Below are 22,881 nucleotides of genomic sequence, written 5' to 3' on the forward strand. Positions count from 1 at the left end.
CAGGAAAATTGCGGATTTTCTCCACAATATGGTCCTGCAACTCAATTCCTGTTTCGTCAATAAGGATTCCTAAAATTTCAATCTTATTGACTGCAATAGTAGCTTTCTTTTCAGAAAGTACTAAACCTTCTTTATAGCATGCATTGGAAAATATTTCAAGATTTTTAATATGTTCCTTCATATTTTTGGATGCAATTAGTGTGTCGTCAATATAGACAAACATGAACTCAAAATAATCTTTGAAAAGATTATCCATTTTTCTTTGAAATATCTGGGGTGCATTAGCTAAACCCATTGGAAGCACATTCCATATATACTGTCCCTGTGGTGTGGAGAATGCAGTAAATTTCTTTGATTTATTCTTCATCTTAATCTGATAAAAACCAGATTTGCAATCGAATTTAGAAAACACTTTTGCTCCTTTAATGCAATCAATTAAGTGTTCTCTACTAGGAATGTAATAACCATCAAATTCTAATATCTTATTAATACCTTGATAGTTAATAACCAACCTGGGTTTACCTCTCTTAATTTCACCATGGTTTCTTACCAGAAATCTAGGGCTACTATAGGTAGAGACTCCGGGTTCAATGAGTCCAAGACTGATATGCTCTTTGATTATCATCTGCATATTCTTCTTATCCTCAATGTTCATCTGGATGGGTTTGTATCGAACATACTCGTATCTGCATTCATCTTTGATCTTCAGAGTAGCTTCGATCTTGTTCCTATCCCACCACGCCAGAGGATTTTCACTGAAGTTCCTCTAGATAAGCCTCTTGACATTCTCAAGAGAAAGCCTGCTCTCTTCGCTGTTGTCTAGCGATTTTATTTCCAATAGTGCTTCTAGCGATTTTGGTCTCTTGTATTCCCTTATTGAGTATCAGGATTTTTTGCGAAAAATCCCTTCCTGCAATAACGGGTAAGGTTATCCTTGCTTCCTTAGGGAAAACTTCAGGTTTTGCCGTGCAAATTCCTGAACCTGAATTAATATAAGCTGCAAAATATTCTGTCTTATACTGATCATACAATATACCAACATATATGTATATCGAAAAGGGACTCGTCATTCAATCCTTATGGTAACACCCTCAAGACTGAATTCCATTCCATTACCTTTTCTTCCCCATGGTTTATGATCTTCGAGGAAACTTAACCCTAAAGTCATACTCCCATTTTCTCGTCCTGCAACACCTGCAACTAAAATTTTATGGCCTGCTATTTCTAACATGCCCTCATATTTTCCAACAATAGGTTGCTGTAAATGATATAAGTCATCACAAGGGAAATAATTCTCTTTTTTAGTGATGTCGAATATAACTTGTATTTCTTTCCATCCTTCAGGGCATCTAAGTTTTACGTTATCCACCCTAATCTCTTGAGGAGTTAAAACTTTTAATAACTCTTTCTCCTTTCCTTTGTAACCTATAATCCTATCTTCTGAAAAGGACATCCGACTACTAAACTCAATCCTAAAGCTAAGTGTCCTATCTAAGACTGGGTGATCTTTTATAATAATATCAACACCACCTATTCTAGGTATCCTAATAGGATCTGGTGTCATTACCTTGGCGAACTCCTTGAATATTCTAGGAATCTCAATATGCTCTTTCCTAAGAAATAAATCTGAATGATGGGTATTGGAAAGGGCATATGCAATTCTATAGATTATAGAATACGGTCTATTTCCTTCTTTCATTATATCTTTTATTTTAAAGTCTTGATGAAGGGTTAAGACTCTACTGAAATCATGGTCTGCTAGGTAGTATGCAATCCTAGGATGAATGTCAAACATCAGTTTTCCTGCATACAAATTTCCTATCATTGTTCCAAGACAACCATCTCTTAAGTTATTGATTCTTCTATCCATTATCGATAAATGTATTTCTGAATCAATTCCTTCCTTAAAAGTTGCTTTTATTACTACTTCAATAGTCCCTATGTGGATCCATTTCATAGTAGTAGCTACTTCTTCTCTAAGCTTACTCAATTCTTCAAGAATTTCTTCTTTAGGAATTAACTGCATCTCCATCACATTACCAGTAAGTTTCATAGGTAGAGCAAACTCACCTGAACTTACTTTGTAGATTATGTGATGCTTCTTTTAGTTCAGTCCTATCTGGTTCAGGACTTTTTCAATTCCTCCAATCCTAAATCCATCGTATGGGCTGAGGTTGGAATCTTGCCGCATTATTATTTCCATGGTTTTGTTTAGCACCGTCATTCTGGAAAAGAATCCTGATAGGCTTTCAGAAGTTTGAAGCCTATCTCCCTCGTTGTAATTATTCTGACTCAGTTGAAGATCCATCCGAATCAGTTTCTATTTCCTCTTCATAGACGCTTTCGTCTGAAGGAAGATCTTTGAATTAGTAGATAGGTACCAAATCGCCATAGTATACTGCATTTAGGATATCATCCGTGGCTTCAAATTTTCTCAATTCACCACGTTTCTGCGGGCAGTCGGGAGATATATGTCCTTTTGCTCCGCAAGTCCAGCAATTGCAGTTTTTGAAACTTTCAATGGCTCGGGTATGGGCCCGTCTGAAAGTTCTTCTTGTAGGGGTTCTTCTAGTGGATCTTGCATCTGTTTGTCTAGATCCTTGGGATGAAACACTTGTTGGTCCTGTTCTCTATTTAGATTTGTATGTTTTGGCTTTTGATTTGGACAACCATGATCGTCGTCGGGAAAAGGTTCTTTTGGAGCTCCTAGGGTAGGAGTCATTATTCCGCTTCCTCCTTTTCCTTGGCTCACTTGATTCTCCTATAATAGTTGGAAAATCGTTGTTATCACAACAGAAAGAGGTTCGTTTGATTTTACCTCTCAGTCTTTTCATATTCTTCTGGATGGATGCTTGATAATACCAATCCTTTAGTTTGTCTTTAAGGAAAGACATTCTTCGCACCACTGAATCTAGCTGTCCTTCAGGTACTTTGTATGATTGGATCAAGATTTTTCTCCATGGACTGCATATCTTTGCGAAGAACATTGGAGCTGCTACTTCCGTTGCTACTCCACTCTGGAAAAAATACTTGCGAAACCAATAGATGTATTCATCTACTGCGCAAATACTTCTAAGTTCAAGGCTGAAGAGAGTCTGTGCATATTCTCTAGCCGTTTATGCTCTACTTCCTTCGAAGTATCCATCTCCAAAGAAGTGTATCTTGATAAGTCTTTCTAGCCGGTCTGCTATCGCACCTTTTGAATCTCCGGCAAGGATGTTGGCTTTGGTATCTTCTAGGGTATTATCCTATCCGATCTTTACCGATCCCTCTAAGCTCAACTCCACAAGTTTTATGAAGTTTTCTTTGTCTAGCTTTAGGGTAGTTGTTGCTATCTTGATTGCTGCAACCCATTCGTCTATCAATTTCTCAGTATTTCGAAAATCGATAATATCCAGGTTTAGTACAACGCCATATGGATGTAAGGGTTGGAGCATGGTCCTTGCCTAAGGTGTATTCTCCGGCACTTTTTTTGGATTTCTTCCTGGATTTTCCTTTAGCCTGGTTCCCACAAATGTTGGAGTGGCATTAGTGTGGAAATCAGTATTTTGTCTCATCGATTGATCCTGTGGAGGATCATTAGAACATTTACTTCCCTCCGGCGGTGGTAGTGCTGGAGTGATCTCATTTGTCTGGATATTGACTAGATCCACGATCCCGAGTTGGGAAAAGGACTCCGCCAATTCTTGTTGATCTGATAGATCCGCTCTTGTTACTTCCATTATTTTATAGATCTAATAGAAGCAATAATCAGATCTTCTCTTGACTTCGACTTTGGAATCCCTGTGGCTTTCCCCTTCTGGTGTAGAAGAGGTACTATTCCAAGGGCGTACCTGATTCGCTCCTGTTTGGATCTAGATGTCTCAGGGCTCTCTCGTTGATTTCTCTTTAGGTCTGTAATTTCTGTCTTCAGATCTGTAAGGATCTTGTGTAGATCGGGAAGAATCTTAAGGACCTCGTCCACTTTTTGGCTCAAAGATTCTATTTTCATAGGTATATGGATTAACCTATGTCCATAGTCTTGAACCGTCTTTTAGATTTTCCTCAGATCTTAAGAGATCTTTGATGTATCCGGCTCGAGTTCCTTCCAGTCAGTCATAATTTTTAGAATTGAAATTATGTAGGAATTTACCCATTCCGCTTCTCCTGGTTGGGATTCTACTATGGACTTAAGTGGAGTGTAGACGCCTCACTGCATTCCCTGGTAGCACTTGTCGAGCTTCGAAATTTCTCAACCATTCTTTTTCTTCTTCCGGCGTGAGAAATCTTGGATCAGTCCTCTTGGGACCATTGTAACATTTGTCAAGAATTTCCATAAGAAATTCTCTTCTCTATATTTTCAGAATCTGGAAATATTCCCTCTTTTCAGATTAACTCGAACTTTCGTTCGGTTCCATTTTCTCTCAAAGAGTCTCCTCCATTAGTGGATAAATAATCATATATTTCTTCAATAAACCTAGGCTCTGATACCATTCTTGGCGAGCATGGGTGAAAATATGCATAAATTTGCAAGAATAGTGAAAAATTGACTAAAATTCGTGCTTGAAAGTAGTTTAGGGGTAAAATGGTCCAGAATTTAGCCCAGCTCCGCGCAGATTCCTTTCAGATTCTGTCTGATCCTGTCGGAAGACCAAAATTGAGCGATTTTGAAAAGTTACGGAACTAAAATGGGATTACAAAAAGTTAAAGGACTGAAATGGAAAATGACCCAAGTTAGGGGACTTTTCTTGACTTTAATCCTTTAAAATTAATGATCATTTTCCAACACTCAAATCTTAACATAGGGGAAATTTGGTGTCGTCCCACATCAACTATAAATTATCAGATTCACACACGATGATGATATCATGTGTGGAAACGACCATGGACGGCATCTCCAAGCCCCTTCTTATACCATTCACAAACAACCCAATAAATCTCTGTTCATAAATTTCAACACCCCTAATTAGCCCAAGGGTTGTAAATTACAATAGGACTCCTCACACCATAACGTGTGCTTTTCCACGTGATGGAGCCTGAGAGAATAAGCACATTGTTCATCGGCTTCGCCTTCACCACAACCTTGAAGCTCCGTCTCCGCGCCGCCTTGGAGAAGGACAGAGTCGCCGGTTTCACCGCTATCTCCACCCCTGCCGGCGCTTTGATCGTCGCGTTGTACACTGACTCATCGGGGCCCACATTCGTTACACGCCGCCGGAAAACGCCCGCCGTCGGCTCCTTATTGCTCTTCAGCGCCAGTTGCATCGTCGGGTAGTTGATTGCATCTACGCCGTTTGATGGGAGTAATTTGGAGCAGTTCACGGTCCCCTGGCCTATTAAACTACCGATGGAGGCCCCATCGTAGCCTTCATGGCAGAGGAACTGGATGTATGATATATCATCCATGTCGTAGACTAGACCAGGGTTTACTGCTCTAGTCGGGTTGAGTTGGCCCGACCCGTATGCAAACTCAGCATCCTTGTCCACCTTGGAGCTCATTTGTTTTGCTATTCAACAATTTTTCACTTAATATATGAACTAGAGCGTGACAGTAAGTTCCTTTACGTATAATTACATAAACATTTCGAGACCCTTCAATTGTAAATAGTTGTTTTCAATCCTCGTTCATGTTTTTACATTACAAGATTCTCCTTCAAATATCCTGTCTATGAAGAGAATTTGTTCTGTAAAATATAACTGCAAGAGGTGTGGAGTGATTTTCTAAAACTGAGGGGTTTTCTTGTGATATGTTTTTAACTTAATGATTTGCCAGTGTAATTATACTAATTTTTCTAAGAGTCGATGTTTTATTTACCTGTAGTCATGAGGGCTGATTTTATTGCTGCTGGAGACCAATTGGGGCGGAATGATTTCACATAGGCCGCAGCCCCACCAACGTGTGGGCACGCCATCGATGTGCCTGACATGAATGTGAACTTTGAATATTGCTTGTCGCCTTTCAGCCCAGTTAGTGATTTCAACGGAGTATATGATGCTAGGATGTTAATTCCGGGTGCTGTAATATCAGGCTGTTCGTGGTTTTTATCAGATACTATTAGAAAATACGGCTTTTAAGGATAGAAAATGAACATAATAGCTACCATCTTTTGTTCTAATTTTGTACCTTGAGCAGGTTTTTTGATCCAGAATTTGGACCTCTGGAGGAAAATGAAGCAACAAATGGAGCAGGGACTTTGATTTCCTCTGACTTGTGTATGGCTGCAGAGGGCGATCTGCCAATATCCGAAGTATTATCAAATGTTTGATGATTATGAAATAACCAATCTTACATGTGATGGAACAGAAACAAAACATCTACTTTGTTGAATGCATGTAGTCATTGATTTTCTTGCCCGTGCTAGCATTGACCATAGTTGCTGGAGCCATGTAGAGTTGAGCTGCATCAAGAAACACCTCACTCTCAATGAATATGCCGATGCCTCCAAGGCCTTTTACGACAGAATCAGCACCCCAAGAACCTAGTTTGCAGTATATAAGCTTCCCTTTAACCTTTCCGGGATCCATCGAGTTTTCAAGACAGTACCTATTGACAGGCAAAAAGTTGGCTGAGATAGTACAGTTTCCTGAATGTGCTGTACATGTTACGTTGTTTAATGTTAAGTGTAACGTAATGTTAAGTGGTGATAATGTTGATATTAGTACCTCGATTCCTCCTTTGTATCAGAATTCTTGGCCACATCAACACCACTTGCAAGAGGATACATCTTTTCTTTTGGCTCAAACATGCTCACTCCAATTCCCTGATTCATACAGACATTACTCAGGTAATCATGGCTCTTCTTTCATTTGTCAATGAAACGGTTAAAGTTGAACGACTTACTGATACAGTCGCTCCATTGCCCAACTCCACTTTGCTCCTCAGCTGACGATCTGTCCCACTAGCTGCAACAGTGAGCAACCATGGTGCGTGGTTCGAAACACTACCATGGCCAGGCCCATCGTTCCCAGCTGAAGCAACTGTAAGGATCCCTTTCCTCATAGCATGAAATGAGCCAACGGCTATAGAGTCTGATGTATAACTTCCTGTTAGGCCACCGATGGAGATGGATATAACGTCGACTCCATCACTTATTGCAGCATCAAATGCAGCAAGGATGTCCATATCTGCGCAGCCGCTGCTGGCCCAACAGACCTTGTACATGGCTACCCGAGCAGAAGGCACTGCTCCTCTTGCAGTTCCTTTTGCGAGCCCATAAAGGTTTGCATTTGGCACTAGACTTCCCGCTAGAGTCGAAGATGTGTGAGTTCCATGGCCATCCACATCGACAGGCGATAAGATGTCTGCAGGGTCAGGATTTCCATCAAGCTTGAAGTACTTTGCTCCTATAAGCTTGCTTCAGGTCATAACAAGACAGGAACAACAAATGATTAATGCTCATACTATGTAAACCTTAAAGGTAATATATGACTACCTAATTTCGACATTCTGTTATTAAAGATCTAAGGTTTGTTCACTACTATGCCGTCAGACTGAGATACGACAAGAATTTACTTGTTGCAGCCTGAAAAATTGGCGAAGGGGCCACAACTTCCTTTCCATTTAGCCGGTGGAGGACCAAGACCATCATCCTTAAAGCTCTCAGATTGTGGGGTGATTCCTGGTACATGGTAACTATAAGGATTGCTAGAAGTACAACCAAAGACAGCCTACAGTACTTATCATGGCAATATTAACTATTGACAGTTGAGCAATACTATAAACTGTAAGTACAAAAATTCTGTTCGATTGCATTTTTACCTGTGTCTAGTAAACCAACTATGATGTTGCTCTCAACTTTCAAGTTCCTTTTTGCATTTGGTGTTAGGCCAATAAACTCCCATGATTTCGTTGTGTGGGGTTTGTGGTATCGGTTTGGGAAAGCTGAAAGTACTTCATCCATATCTGTAAATTTTCTGTAGTAAGATCCTAAGGATGAAGGAAACTAACTCACTACACATGCATTCAAAGTAATCAAGATATAGTACCGGATAACTTTCTGGCTTCAGCTTCAGACAACTTTGCCGCAAATGCATTGAAATTTTTCGTGTAGCTATAGACAAGGGACTCTGAAGCATCATATTCACTATAGCAAAAACGACATGTCTTAATCCAGTCGATTTTATAAAAATGAACTTTAACTTATGCCCAGAAAAGAACTTATTTATATTACAGTTCCTCATTATAGCTTTTGGCTTACTAATAAGCGCTAGCTCATATCAGCTTCCGTATGAATATAGAGGATAAGATGATTTACTAACTAACCTTCCCTTCAAAGATGCAAGGACATTAAGATGCGTCTGAAGAGTTGACCTCCCACTCACCACATCATCTCTCAGAAAAACAATGTAAAAGTCCTGCAAGTGATTACCTCAAATCATCGAGAACCAACACAAACAAAAAGATACGTGTACATATATATGTAAAAAGTGAGAAAATTATGTTTGACTTCCTTACATTTGCTGCTGAAACACTTGCAAAGACAAGGTAAAGTAAAAGATAAGGCAACGGAAGCCTATCGTTGCAAATCTTCCTCGACATTATTGCTTGATTTCAGATACCATTAAGAGACATATATGTTCATGACTAGGACTATTATTGTATAAATAGGATGCAATAAAAGAGGGTTAGAGAAGAAGAAATAAGGCTTTCCATGAGTGGTAGTAAGGTAATAGTCAGAGACTTTAGCTTAACTCCTTAGTCATCTGTCTGAAGGTTTGGGTTAGGAAATCTTAGAAGATAGATGGACAAAAGTTTGATTATCATGGGATGTTGATGTTGACAAAGAATTATAGGGCAAAGTTTTTATTTTGTTGAAGACTTTAAAGCAAACTTTATATAGCTTTCAACTTCTATTTCTGGATGATCATTTCATTTTACTCTACTGTGTTTCCAGAACTTAGGATTGCCTACTAAGCCTTCATGAAACCCAATACCTTGCACCCACATACGGTATCGTGGTTAAATCTGTAGATTTTTTACATGAATATCACGAGTCTGAAGCTTTTTTAGTGATAACGTAAAGGTAGTTACTACATGTGGATGTATTATAGACTAGTGGATTGACTTCAGTCTTTTCCCTTAATAGGTGTATTCGTAATGGATTTAATCGAATCTGTCATTCCTTTTTTCAATCAGAATTGTCAAGTAATATGGCAACGAGGAATATACATATCTGGTAGCCCTTGTTCCATTAGCAGTCGGATATACTTAGTTGTGTAAATTTTTTGTGTATCGAAGATAATATCGGATACACAAATATCCATTCTATCCAAAACGACTTGCTTGGATTTGAATGCAAGTCTTGGACCCTTTGATTTCATTGATAGCAAAGCTACAAACCAAAAGCTAGCTTAAAGTTTCTGAAAGTGAATTGTTAAGATAATCTCTGTTTGGTTTGTGGAAAGTAAGTCCACTTTCACCAATTTGCAATTAATCTAAAACAATAGGACTTAGACTTCTGGTAAATAATTGATGAAAATACCTGAAAATGAAAACTCAAATCTTGTTTAATAGGTTGCATTATCTTTTAAGTAACAACAATCTTGTCAATGACAACTTTTAAAATTCATTCCCTCATGTAGTGGGACATGTAAATAGATACTAAGAGTGTGTTTGGTTGGGGTAAGAGATGGAGGAATAAGAGGTGGAAGTAAAAATAGATGTATAAGAGATAATCGTGTGTTTGGTTAGGAGGAAGAAATGGAAGTGAAGTAAAACTCAATGTATATGAAACTCTTCTAGAGTCCAATTTTATTGGGCGGAAAAGTGGAAATATAAGGCCAAAAAGTAAAAAAGGTATAGGTTTACTTTTCTTTAGTCTATTACATATATATATCTATATATGTATAATTTCTCTCCAATTCTTTTCTCCTTCTTGTTGATAATACTTTACATAATTTCCAAAAAAAAACAATAATAATAACGAAATCACTGAAAAACTAGTGCATCGAAGTCAACAATCTTAATTTTTGTTTATTTAAACTAAATAGTTTAGAATAAACGAACAATACTCATTTATAAATATTTTTATTAATAAAAAATATTTTTATTCTCATTTGATAATATTTTTATTAATAAAATTTTTAAATTTTTTATATACTAAAATTATATTAGTATAATATTAATTCATTTATTTTCTGATACAAAGTGAAGAGAAGGGTAATTCAGTAAAATTATAAGAGTTAGTCATTTCTTCTCGATTTGTTTTCCTCGTACCAATAAGGGAAAATATTTGAAATTTACTCTCTTTCCAATCATAACGAACAATTTAAGGGAAAACTATCATTCTTTCCCTCCCCTGTCCTTCCACTTCCCCTCCCCCTTCCACTTTCATTTTTCTCTTACTTAAACCAAACGAACCCTAAAGAATAATTACATCTACACTTCTTTATTTATAGTTTATTATATTAATCACTCTACTTTTTGTATAATTACAAAAATTACTCCTAGTAGCCAAAAAACAACGGTAATTTGTATAATGATTTTAACTATTCTGTGGTGTGTAATATATAATTATTCAAAAAACACGAATAGTTTGTATAGATGATGTTGATGTACATATAATTTGCCATATTATTTTCTAAAAGGTCATTTCTTCTTTGATATGTCAAGATTCTAAGTATAATTACAAATAAAAATTGTAAAACAATGAGGTTATGATTTGGTGAAGCCCAATAGCCCATAATCATCCGCAGTCTCCTTAGATCTTCAATTTTGGGCCTATGCTTTCCTGACACTTAGGCCTCAAAGTTAATTAGCTGGAAGATGATAAAAAATTACCAAACGCTTATTCCAAATAAATGAACCCTAAAATCCTAAATCAATTCATGACATCAAGAAACCTACTCATTTTCAAGAAAGTTACAAAATCAACCCCCCATAAAATTACACATTCCATTAAATAATTTTGTGTGATCGATCACTTTTTTTTTTTAAATTGTATATTAATTACATAATAAGTGTACTATATTCATTTATACGAGTATATTAAATTCGTCTAGATTTATTGACGGAGTGTTTGCGGGAGCTTTTTAAAAAAAAAAATTCAACTTTTGGCTTGAAAAAAATATTTTTAAGGTGTTGGAAGCTTCTGCATCTGCTTCTGAAACTACTAAAAAAATTGCTTTTAGGCCGAAAGTTAGAAGTATCTTGTGCGTATTTTTAGTTGCTTTGATTTTTTTGTAAATAAATCTCATTTTATTTTTACTATTTAACCATCATTATAATAACCTTCATTAATTTAACTTTATCTTTTGTATTTTATTTTTAAAATTGCATATTTGAAGTTGATATTAAAATTTTTAAATAATTTAACCATAATCAAATTTACACTTTCACATATTAAATATTTTATATTTTTTTATATTTTATTTGCTATATTATATAATTATATTATTCCTATACTATTAAAAAAATATAAATTAAATTCTATGATTAATTAAAAATATTTTTTTTTGTTTATGAATAAAAAATTATATATATTTACTTAGTGGGAGCATTATTAAATTAAGCATTCATTTTTTCTATTAATATTTTTAAAAAATAAACATGAAAATATACTAGTCAAAGTAAAATTTATTATTTTTTGTGAAAATAATTATTGTTGACAATCAACAAGTGCTTTGTAAACAACAATAATATCTTCTAAATAAATAGGGACAAATCGACAGTTAATCAATTAAGTTTATTTTAAAAGTGTAATTTGTTCCCAAACACTATTCAATTTAACTTTTATTTGCTTTTACACTTTTTTCACAAACACTCCTCACTTTTGATTCTATTACAACTTTCAACTTTTTTTAGTTACAAAAATCACTTCCGTAAAAATAAAAATTTTTGCAAACACTCCCTAAATACTAGGTCAAATCAGACCCTTCATGCGGATATTGATGACTTTAAATATGTTTTCAGGGTGAATAGCAATTTATTCCCCTGTGATATTGAAATAAGCACATTACCCCCCTATGAAAAAAATATAGCAAGTTTATTCCCCTATACTTTTTAAAAAATGAAACAATTTACCTCCTTATACAGAGAGGTAATTTACTATTTAGTTTTTCATAATGGGATAATTTATTCATTTGTAATATCACAAGGGAGTTGTTTGTTATTTTTCCTATGTTTTTATTATTCACAAAAAAAAAAGTAAAAATTGATTATAATTCATACACTAGCTAGTGCACAAAAATCAAAATCTTGATTTAGGTAAAGCTTAAGCTCTAGAGATGTATGGTTACAAAAATCATAAAACCACTATTGAAATAAAACACAAATAAAATACTATGTCAAATTTATGATGCGCTTTACATATTGGTTGATGATTTAAAAAGGTCCAAAGATAGTGTTTGAAATATTCCCAAAAGACAAAGACAAAGACAAAGGCCCTTTCAATCATTCAAGATGGAAACATATATATATGTAAACATGACAATGATGATAGGATTCAAATTGAAATATGAGATGAGATCAAAGTGTCCACCCTTGGAAGATATTACTCTCAACAGCCATCCTTCTTGGAACTGATGATGTCCCTTCTCCAAGGTTGTAGTGATGGTACCTGTAACCCATATATATAATCATTACATTTTCTAACTTAGAATAATTTGGGAGAAATGTCATTTTATCCTCAAATATAGTCATTAACGTAATTTTGATTTTCAAATAACTTTTTTTGCACTTTTAGTCCTTCCGTTAATTTTTTTCCATTAAACATAACGGAAATTTCATGTAATGTGGAAAAAATTGCTATTTTCTCTCATTTTGTGGTGTTTTTAAAATTGTAATCCAATGCATCTATTTTTCTTCAAACATCAAAAGAGAATAAACCAAAAAAAAATAAAAAATTAAGCAACAATTCGTTTGTTGTTTAAATTATCAATAAATTTTAGAAAATTTGTTGTTTAAATTTATTTATTTTTTATTTTTTATTTATTCTCATTTGAAATTTGAAAAAAAAATAGAAAAAATGAGTGCATTGTATTATAAAATAAAAAACACCACAAAATGGGAGGAAAGCGGCAGTTTTTTCTATATTAATTGAAATTTCCATTAATTTTAACGAAAAAGCTAACAAAAGAACCAAAAGAGTAAAAAAAAAGTTAGAGGTTGAGGACCAAAACTGCAATTCTAAATTATTTGAGAACCAAAATTGCATTAATAGCTATATTCAAGAATCGAAAATGCATTTATCCCAAACCATCTTGTAGTATATATATAAATATTTATAAATTAATACCCTATTTGCAGCACAGGTTCCGGTTCAATTTCCATTGGATTGGAAGGTTGTACGTGGACCGGAAAGCTATTGGTTCCAGACGAGGAACCAGGGTTCCATGGGCATGGAATGGCTCGCAGCCCTTCTCCTTCTGTCTCCAGCTACAAATTCCGAAGGTTACTGTCAATTCTTTCAGGTTTCATAAAACAAAAAAAAAAAAAACATTCGAACGTAAAAATATTCTACGACACGATTACCGATGACATTTCCAGGGAAACCTTGATCTTGAGCTGCTTGTTCATGTCTCCAAGTTCGCGCTCCTGCAAGAATGATGACAAGTTTGTGTACTGAATCGAAATTATGTTCACAAAAATCGACATATATGAACTGAACAAATCATTCATACATTAATTTTTAACTAATGTAATTAAATCAGAGGAGTTGTAATTAGAAGCTTTGAGTTTTAAGACAGTCACATCAGTTGTTGTCTACTCTACTGGACTTCACATCATCCATCATCAGTTCCATCAAATTAATACTGTTGACGTATATATATACCTTTCTGCGGAGCTCTTCCATTTGTTCCATCAAAATCTGTGTCTGCAACACATGAAATCTTTATTTGTAATAAACTGGAAATGTATACATGTAAAATGGAATATAAAATTGGAAAAAATTAATTTAAAAGAAAAGATTTGAACTGTTGTTTATGTATCATGACATATATATACTAGTCGTTGAACTACGTCGTTCTTATATGCATATAATGAATAATTTTTCATGTTTTAAAATATATTATAAATAAAAATAAAATATATGAATCAGTACATTACATTAATAAAAAATAATAATAATAATTTATTAATTAATGTAAATTTTGAAATGATAAATAAATTAATTATTTTATTATGAAGTGCATTTTTTACTTCAGTAAGAATTAGTGCTGCTGCGTCATTAACTGTCATTTATGAGTATGAAGGGACTTTTCTTTTTATATTAACTAGCCGTCGTGATACGATGTCCTTTCTTACATATAATAAATAATCTTTTACATTTTAAAATATATTATGAATAAATAAAATTATATATAAAAGAACACATCATATTTCTAAAAAGAAAAAAAAAATCAAAGGTGTATTATTGGTGTAATAATAAAATTGATATTGTGGTGTCATAACAGTCGTTTATAAGATGAAAAAGACCTTTTTTTTTATATATATAATATAGATATATATATATATATATATATATTTGTGAAAATTCATAATAATTCATGTGTAGAAAAATACAATAGTTGTTACAGTATCCCAATGTATAATTAATATATTAATTTAATTGAAATATAAGATATTAATTAATTAAATGAATAAAATACCTTCCTTTGCCTGGCCTGAGCAAGAGCTCCTTCCAGTTGTTTTTCAAGATTCTGCAACTCCTTCACACTCAGAGGTCCAAGATCTTCTCCCAGCAAATGCCTTCATTCATCAAACATTATTCAATATTATATACATACCAGCAGTACACACCACACTCGATGTCTGTATAAAAATATAAATAATTTATTTATTTATTCATGAGTTGGTTATCGATCATTGAATAGTAACTTCAAAATACAAAACTTGTCAAAGAATTGATTTGTGCGAGCCTGAGGCCTATTTTAGTAAATTCATCAAACCCTTGAAATTACTATTATGAACAAATTTTATTGACGGGATAGAATGAATTAAAAGGATAAATTTAAATATTCAAAAGTTCGTATAACAACATAATTCTATCTATCTATCTATATATATTAATGCCGCAATGCTTGATCCGAAACTTTCAAGAACACGGCAAATATGCATGTTTTAAGTTCTAGTTTGGACGGACTTGAACTTACGGATTTCTGATCTATATTGTTTAGCCTTCGTTTTAAACTATCTCTCGACGAAATTTTTATCCGTCATATCCTTCAATTCAAATGCAACCATACAGATAGATACAAATTGGGACATGTAAAAGAATGTAAGAGAAAAGGGTGCAAGATATAACCTTTGAGTCCTTTGGAGGGATTCATATTTAGCCTTCAATTTGGAGACCTCTTGGTACCAGCTCTATATATATATCCATCCACACACACCACAAAGGAAACAATAATTCAGTTTAATTACTTAGTTGCAAACTATACATTGAGATTAAACTTAATTTATATCACCAAAACAATATTGCATAAGATTAAAGATTAATTATGTTTCGACCCCTTTTGAAAATGCAAAAATTATATTTTTTCTTAAAAGAATCTAAAATTTACGCCCCCTTCAAAAATTCAACATTTACACCTGACCCTTTCCATTTGGGCTTGGATGAAAAAAGCTAATGTCGGCAAAAAAAAAAAAAATTATATAATTTTTTAAATTTTATCCTTAATTTAACATTCTTATGTAATAATTTTGTATTTATATAATAATGTTAACCTCATTCCATGATATATATATTATATTTATCCCTTTATAACTATAAAATACATACGAAAATATTAAACGAGGTGCAAAATTAAAAATTTATGTAATTTTTTTGGCTGAATATCGGCATTTTACTTTCAAAACCTTACGGAAAGGGATCAAGTATAAATGAAAATTTTTCGAAAGTAGTATAAGTGTAATTTTAGAAGCTTTTTTTTGGAAAAATGGTATAATTTCGTACTTTAGTACAAATGCAGTACTTGATTAATCAATGGAGATTAATTGATCATATATATGAAGTTGGAGACTACTAATTGTAAAACCTGTGTCTCTCTTTCAGCACTGTTGTCTTGAGGATTAAAGCAGCAACGCTGGTAGCGCTCAAGGGTCTTTGTCATGCTGCAAGAAAACGAACAAATTTCTGTCTGAAACAATTTTCACTTCTCAAGTTCGATAATAACTCAAACAAACTACGAAAATATGAACAAAGTTGTTCTAGCACGCGCAACGAAATATTAAGCAGCACGGATCATCGGCATAAATGTCTAATAAATTTATATGTATGTATGTATGCTGGTAAAATAAATTGTAATAAGTCTGACAAAACTTTGGTTAAAAATCAATCTATAACATATTTCCAAGGAAAAACTAAGAAAAAGAGAAAATGTAAGAAAAAGATCGTAATTTTTTTTTTTTTTTTTGTATTGATAACATCGACATAACTTTTCAAATCAGTAGAGTTGGTTACTAACATAGATTATCAATAAATTAAGAATTTTACTTGTTAATTAGCTCGACGCTTATTTTAATATTAAAGTTTTTCGCGTAGCTATTAATCTTTTCTTTTATCTTTTTTCCAAATGAATTGATGACAAAGCAAGTTCCCACAAATTAAAGATCCCTCTTTGGGAAGAAGGAGAGCAATTGGGAGAAAATACAAGAAGCATAAACTAAGACAGACAGAGATCATATGAAGTAAGTATACATGTTGCTGAATTTGAGGACATTAATAATCAGAGGTCTTTTACCCAAAAAATTCTTACATCTAAGTAAAGAATGAAACTGGGATTCATGAGAAAGGTGGAGAAAAGCTTGCATCAACAAGAACTAATCATATATCTCAACTGAAAAAACAAAAAGAACAGTAGATGATGTGCAGGGAGAGTGAGTGAAGTAAAGAAATCCCCCAAAGAACAATGTTTCACCAAAATGTGTAGTAAAAGGAAATTCTTGCCTGAAAGCCTGAATTTCAGACTACCCAAAACAAAGAAAAACTCAACTTGTGTGCTTGCAAAAACTTTCACCAAATTATGCCCGGAAACGGTGTAATAATATCACCAGACAGCCTATTTTCTCACCTTATCGTCAAAAAATGTAAGAGTTAGGACATCATGACTCCTCATTCACATGCATCAAGATTTTTAGCATTCAATTAAGAATCATATATATTATTACATGCATATTTCAGATAGTACTTCTTCTGTGCTTTCCCAGTAATTTAGGTAAGTGAAGAAACCACAAGATCTAAGGATGTAAGGGAAAAAAGACAAAGGTTGAAGCTTTTTTCTTTAATTTTCTTGGTGAAAAATTGGGGTGGATCAGCATTAAAGAGAAGAGGGAGGCAGAGAATGTAGAGAGAGAAAGAGGGGGAAAAGGAGGAGAGAGAAACCCTAGATCTTGCACAGAGGTCCAAGAAGGGGTTTGGAGAAGTTTCTGCACTGGAAAAACATCGTCAGTCTTTCTTTCTTTTCCTGATCTTTGTTCCATGGGACTCCCAGAACAACATGAAACGTGTCGACTTGCAAGATCTTGCAGCCCATTGATCAAAAACAAAAACTAAAAGATATAGATGGACAATCTTGAAACCATAAAAAACTGTAAGAAATTCAAGATGGGTAAAAAACAACAAATTGCAAATATATATATATATATACCCAAATCCCAAAAACGTGAGATTGGATAATGACAACAGAAGCAGAAATACAACATATACAGACTGGAAAAAAACTAATCAAGAATTGAAAGCTAGTTCTGTAAAAGCATAGAAATCACTAACAGAAAGTCGAGTTTTTGAAATGATCTGAAATCCCTTTTTGAAATCATGAAAAAAAAAAGTTGAAAATTGACAAAAGAATCTGATCTTACATGGTTTTAAGGTAGTTCGAAAACAGCCCATTTGAATTCAAACAAGAAACACACAACAAAATTTGAACAACATGAACACATTACCATAAACACACACACATACATATACTTTGAAGAATGTTTATGTATATGATATACATAGTTGTATGTATATGTGTATACCTAGCACTGCCAAACTCATAGAGTTTGCCCCTGCTGGAGAAGATGATAAGGGCAACCTCAGCATCACAAAGCACAGACAGTTCATATGCTTTCTTGAGCAGCCCATTTCTCCTCTTTGAAAAAGTCACCTGTCTGTTGATCTTGTTCTCTATTCTCTTCAACTCCACTCTCCCTCTCCCCATTCTCTTCAATCTTTTCCACACAGTGTGAGGTGTATCTGTGTGAATATATATATGTATATATATATATATATATGCTGTCTTGCTTATGTATCTATATATTTATAGTGGAAGCTGGAATCATATATGTGAAGATGGAGGTGGGGTGGGGTTAGTGAGTAGTAATAATGTAAGAGGTCCTGAAAATTCCTTCTCCTTCATAAATATACAACACATGTATGTAATTCTTGGATTTTCCTCTTGCAAGAAAATGGCCACTGTACTATCATATATATACACATAATTGTTCTTTTTTTTTCTCAATTTTCTTTGTTTCTCTTTTAATTTTCTTACACAAGAACTTTACTGTTGTCTTTCCATTTCTTGTGTACAAAAACCAAAACCAAAGACCTCAATCTTTGCTTGTGTGACAGGGTTTTCTTGGGTAAAGACTGATCCTCACGCGCTGCTGATGATAATTCAGTACTTTTTGTGACTATTGGTCTGTTGAAGAATAATATTAATTAGGGAGTATAGTACTACACTACTACTAGCCCACTTGGTGTGTGTACTGTGTGAAAAAGGGGTTTGTTTTTAAGAATTTAAAGTGCCCATGTGAAAATACATATGGGCTTGGGAGATGATTATGGGTGCTTGCATTGATTTGGACAAGAAACAAGAATGTTTGATGATGTTAAACTTTACAAGTACTTAACTGTTTTAGTATGTGTTTTGTTAATTGTATTTATCACTACTAATTAATCCTATGTTATCAAACTGCCAAAAATAGTATTCTCAGTACATATATAGTACTACAGTGTGTGTGTGTGTGTGTGTGGTGTGGATATGGACCTTTCTTGTTTTTCTTTCTGATTTTCAAGGTTTGTTCATATGTATGTGTGTGAGTGTGTAGTTTAAGTTTATGTTGTTATTGAATGATTGTAAGTAATCTTTTAGTTTTTACATTTTGTAGATATGAAAGAAATTGCAAGTTTGATCCTTTAAATACCAGGGGTGTCAATTTTAGTTCTATACGATTTATTTTATTATTTTTTTTTCTGTAATTTTAAGATTTTTGCACATTAAAGATAAAATTGGTCCAAGTTTTCTAAATGATTGAAAAAGTGCAATTGACATGCACGTGATCTGTTTAATTAGATGTACTTTTCTTGCAATGTTAGCAAATATTTGGACATTTTTAACCTCAGCTGTGTTGAAAAAAAACTTATTGTTCCCGACGCTATAACTCAATACGACTTAAAGTCATAATAAATCAACACTATCTATCATAATCAAACAAAACCAATATTACGAAAATTTAAATTTTGATTACGGTTTTAATCAGCGTTCATTATGGTTTATCTATTGCCAAAATATTCGCTACAATTTTTAGCTACAACAAATATTTCGGCCTCATTTGCAAAATCAACTTATAATAGCCGTTTGACAGCCATGGTTAATTATTAACGCCAAAATATTTTAATTTCAACCATGATAATTAACTATAGTAAAAAGTCATATATATTTCTTCTGGTGCATTGGCGGGACAAAATCCACCAAATGAATTCTTACAGAATTAAAATTATAAACCCCACATACTTACAAGACTAAAATTTTAATTTTTTATTGAAAATAATAATTAATTAAGTGGAAAAGCTAGAGAAATTCTTATCTATAGAATTTTAGGTAAGAGCCCTAAATAAAGTTTTATATATATATATATATACATTCTCAACAAGAAAATTAAAGAGCAAACACTTAACATATGATGTAATTTAAATGATCATTAATTAGTTGCGTGCCAATGAGTATAAAAAATAGTACATTCAGGTAGTAATTAATCACTTTGTCATTTCATTTTGAGATATTGTATTTATGACATTTTAAATCATGAGATAAAAATATTAATGAAAATTTTATTTTCAAGAATATGAGATACGATAAATGAGTAATAAAGAATAAAGAAAAAAAATATTATAAAAGAATTTTTTTCCATAACTATTTTTTGGTTAATTACAAAAACCACCTTTGACAGCTAAAAAAACACGAGTAGTATGTGTAATGTTGTTGATATTTTTACAGGGTGTGATGTGTAAATAATATTGATATTTCTAACGAATGTATGTGTAATTTTTTAAAAAATATAAATAATTTGTATAAATAAATTATAAATCAGGAGGTGTTTGACGTAATTTTTCGCAAATTTTATTGATGAGGAGTAGGTAGGTTAGTAGATATAGGATGCTTTATGTGGGCAGCAAACCATAAAAAAGACTTTGCTGCAGTCTCATCAAATTGGTGCCCACTTTGCAAAAGGTGACAAAATTCCCTCTTGTGACAATCCAAATTAAGTAGGCCACATTTCTTGTAAATTTTATGTCTCGTTCCATCCTTATTTATTTATTTTTTTCACTGAAATGACTATACCTTTTCTTTTTACCCTAACTTTATTGTGAAGAATTAAAGAAAAAATTATAATTTTGATCCCGTATATATAGGGGTAACACTTTGATTCTCTCCAATTTTAAATATGCAGTTGAGGACTATAGTTACAAAGAATTAGTACACATAGTCCAAATGTCACAGGGACAAAATGGAGTATCAACGGAACTATCCCGATCCCAAATTAAAGGTTGCGTGATAAATATGTGCTAATTTTCGATGAATTTAACAATTTTCTTTTTGCCGATATTTGGATAATGTGCTAATTTTCTTTAATTGTAATCTTCAATTGCAAATTTCCGAATTGAAAAGGACCAAGAGTGCACCCTTATAATTATAGGATCAAAATTTTATATATATAGTTTGTGATAGAGCAAATAGTATTTTTAGTTTCATAAGTTAGATTCATATCACTTTTGATCTCATTCATTATGGGACTAACAGTTTTAGTCCCATAAATTATAAAAATTAATACTTTTGATCCTCATATACTTTTTCAGCTACAATTTAACAATGTACGTCACGTGCCTAATACGTTACCGTTAAGTATTTTCTGTTGAAGGAAAAATTGACCCTTTTTTTTTATTCAATAATAATATATGAGTGCTTTATTTGGCCTACTTGATTCACTTGTGGAATACATGATTCTTCTTTGTGTTGCTTCTACTTGGCTTAAACCTACAGAAGTTTGGGAAGAATAGAATTGAATTTTTGTGAGAGAAGAGAGAAATTGTTATATTTTATGCTCTAATTGCCTTCAAAATATATTTTTTTCCCCAAAAATGGTCCCAAATTGGAAAAATCAATTTTCTCTCCAGCCAAAAATACTTAATGATCACATGCTAACTAGGCATGTGTGTTGCACCGTTAAATTGTAGAAAAAAAAATTAGATGAGGACTAAAAGTGCTAAGTTTTGTAAGTTATAGGACTAAAAGTGCTAATCCCATAACGAATGAAACCAAAAGTGAAATGAGCCTAACTTAATTACATTTTACCCTTATTGCTTTTATATATTATTCCTCGTTTATTGAGAATTAATAATCGTTAGTTATATATATCCATATTACTACAAGAATGAAGGTGAGATATATCATGATTAATAATAATTATTTCGGATACTAAATATCAACAACTTCAACCCTTTTGAGAAAATAAAATAAATAAATAAAAGTGAGAATATATAACAAGGCCTTAATTAATAAGTAATGGTAATATAAGTGCAACCATAAATTTAGTAAGAATGGTGAAAATATTGTAATAATTAAAAATTATCATACATAACTCTGCATTTCCTCTCTATATAACTTTTCGTACTATAAAAAATATAACATTTAACTATAATTAATTAATTCAAATTAAAAATAAATAACTATAGTAAATAATCACTACTCATAATCATACAACATTTATTAATCATAATTTTTACGAGTGTGATAAAATATTTGCCGCAAAGTGTGCCTAGCTAGCAAGAGAGATCATTATTAATTAGTACAAGAATATATGTATAGTATATGAAATTATAAGGGTAAATTAATATATAAATTTTGTGTATGGATCCATTTACTATTGAAAATTCAAGACGAAATATGTGTAATTTTTTAAAGAATAAATTACCAAATAATTACAAATATTCCCTTGTTGAAAAATTACCAAATCTCTTTTTAATTTAACGGTCACCTAACAATTAGTCTATTCCGTTAGGTTTTCATTTATTTTTATAGTGAACTAACCAAAATGCCATTGTGGACTAAGAATTATAATTTTAGTTTTTTTAAAAAAAAATGATTTTCTTACGGATTAAGTGGATAATTTTTCTTATAATTTTCCAAATTTTTTCATCTACCCCTTTCGAATTTTTTTATAAATTTTTATTTTTTTAAAAAAATTACAATAAGGGCAAAGTTGACAATTTCATACCTCCATAAAAGGATTGCATAATTTTATCAAACACCAGAGACTATATTTTTTCAAACAATAAGGGGATATATATTCGTAATTATGGCAAATATCATAATTTACCCTTTTTCAAAATATTGAGACTACTTCTAAAAATTTAGTAATTAAATTGCAGAACTTTGATCATACTTTTAGTCATATAATTACAATCATTTGGTTATGTTAGTCTTGTAATTTGTTAACAAAAATAAGAAGGTACGTAGTATGTTATTATTATTATTTTTTTCATAAATATACATAACACGGAATTGCTTGTATTTTTTTCCAAAATAAAAAAAAACCCTATAATAATTATTAATTGATTAATTAATTAGATTTTGTACACAAGTTATGAATATATATATATATATGTATGTATTGATAACTAAATATAGAGAGGATGA

General features: G+C 32.6%; 2 protein-coding genes across 2 annotated transcripts; both read right to left on the reverse strand.

Moving 5' to 3' along the window:
* On the reverse strand, positions 4,698 to 8,594 carry LOC105173202 (subtilisin-like protease SBT4.14). Its single transcript, XM_011094881.2, has 11 exons — positions 8,435 to 8,594; positions 8,243 to 8,334; positions 7,966 to 8,063; positions 7,739 to 7,882; positions 7,493 to 7,598; positions 6,821 to 7,334; positions 6,643 to 6,740; positions 6,299 to 6,523; positions 6,104 to 6,212; positions 5,795 to 6,008; positions 4,698 to 5,486 (listed from the first exon to the last, which is right to left on the reverse strand). The coding sequence occupies exons 1-11, from the start codon at positions 8,516 to 8,518 to the stop codon at positions 4,942 to 4,944; spliced, it is 2,229 nt and encodes a 742-aa protein (XP_011093183.1). The 5' UTR covers positions 8,519 to 8,594; the 3' UTR covers positions 4,698 to 4,941.
* LOC105173203 (MADS-box transcription factor 6) lies at positions 12,346 to 18,361 on the reverse strand. The gene is made up of 8 exons (XM_011094883.2): positions 17,942 to 18,361; positions 15,958 to 16,033; positions 15,225 to 15,286; positions 14,569 to 14,668; positions 13,752 to 13,793; positions 13,451 to 13,513; positions 13,215 to 13,354; positions 12,346 to 12,536 (listed from the first exon to the last, which is right to left on the reverse strand). The coding sequence occupies exons 1-8, from the start codon at positions 18,121 to 18,123 to the stop codon at positions 12,446 to 12,448; spliced, it is 756 nt and encodes a 251-aa protein (XP_011093185.1). The 5' UTR covers positions 18,124 to 18,361; the 3' UTR covers positions 12,346 to 12,445.

The sequence above is a fragment of the Sesamum indicum genome, linkage group LG11, assembly GCF_000512975.1.
Source record: "Sesamum indicum cultivar Zhongzhi No. 13 linkage group LG11, S_indicum_v1.0, whole genome shotgun sequence".
NCBI lineage: Eukaryota > Viridiplantae > Streptophyta > Magnoliopsida > Lamiales > Pedaliaceae > Sesamum > Sesamum indicum.

Excerpts from the sequence above, each read along its gene's own strand:
- LOC105173202 (XM_011094881.2), bottom strand. The coding sequence starts at position 8,518 with ATGTCGAGGAAGATTTGCAACGATAGGCTTCCGTTGCCTTATCTTTTA. Across the intron at positions 6,524-6,642 it reads GATACAAAGGAGGAATCGAG|GTACTGTCTTGAAAACTCGA; the intron begins GTACTAATATCA and ends GCCTGTCAATAG. Across the intron at positions 5,487-5,794 it reads ATCAGCCCTCATGACTACAG|CAAAACAAATGAGCTCCAAG; the intron begins GTAAATAAAACA and ends ATTGTTGAATAG.
- LOC105173203 (XM_011094883.2), bottom strand. The coding sequence starts at position 18,123 with ATGGGGAGAGGGAGAGTGGAGTTGAAGAGAATAGAGAACAAGATCAAC. Across the intron at positions 15,287-15,957 it reads GTGCTGAAAGAGAGACACAG|AGCTGGTACCAAGAGGTCTC; the intron begins GTTTTACAATTA and ends ATATATATATAG. Across the intron at positions 12,537-13,214 it reads GAACCTGTGCTGCAAATAGG|GTACCATCACTACAACCTTG; the intron begins GTATTAATTTAT and ends TATGGGTTACAG.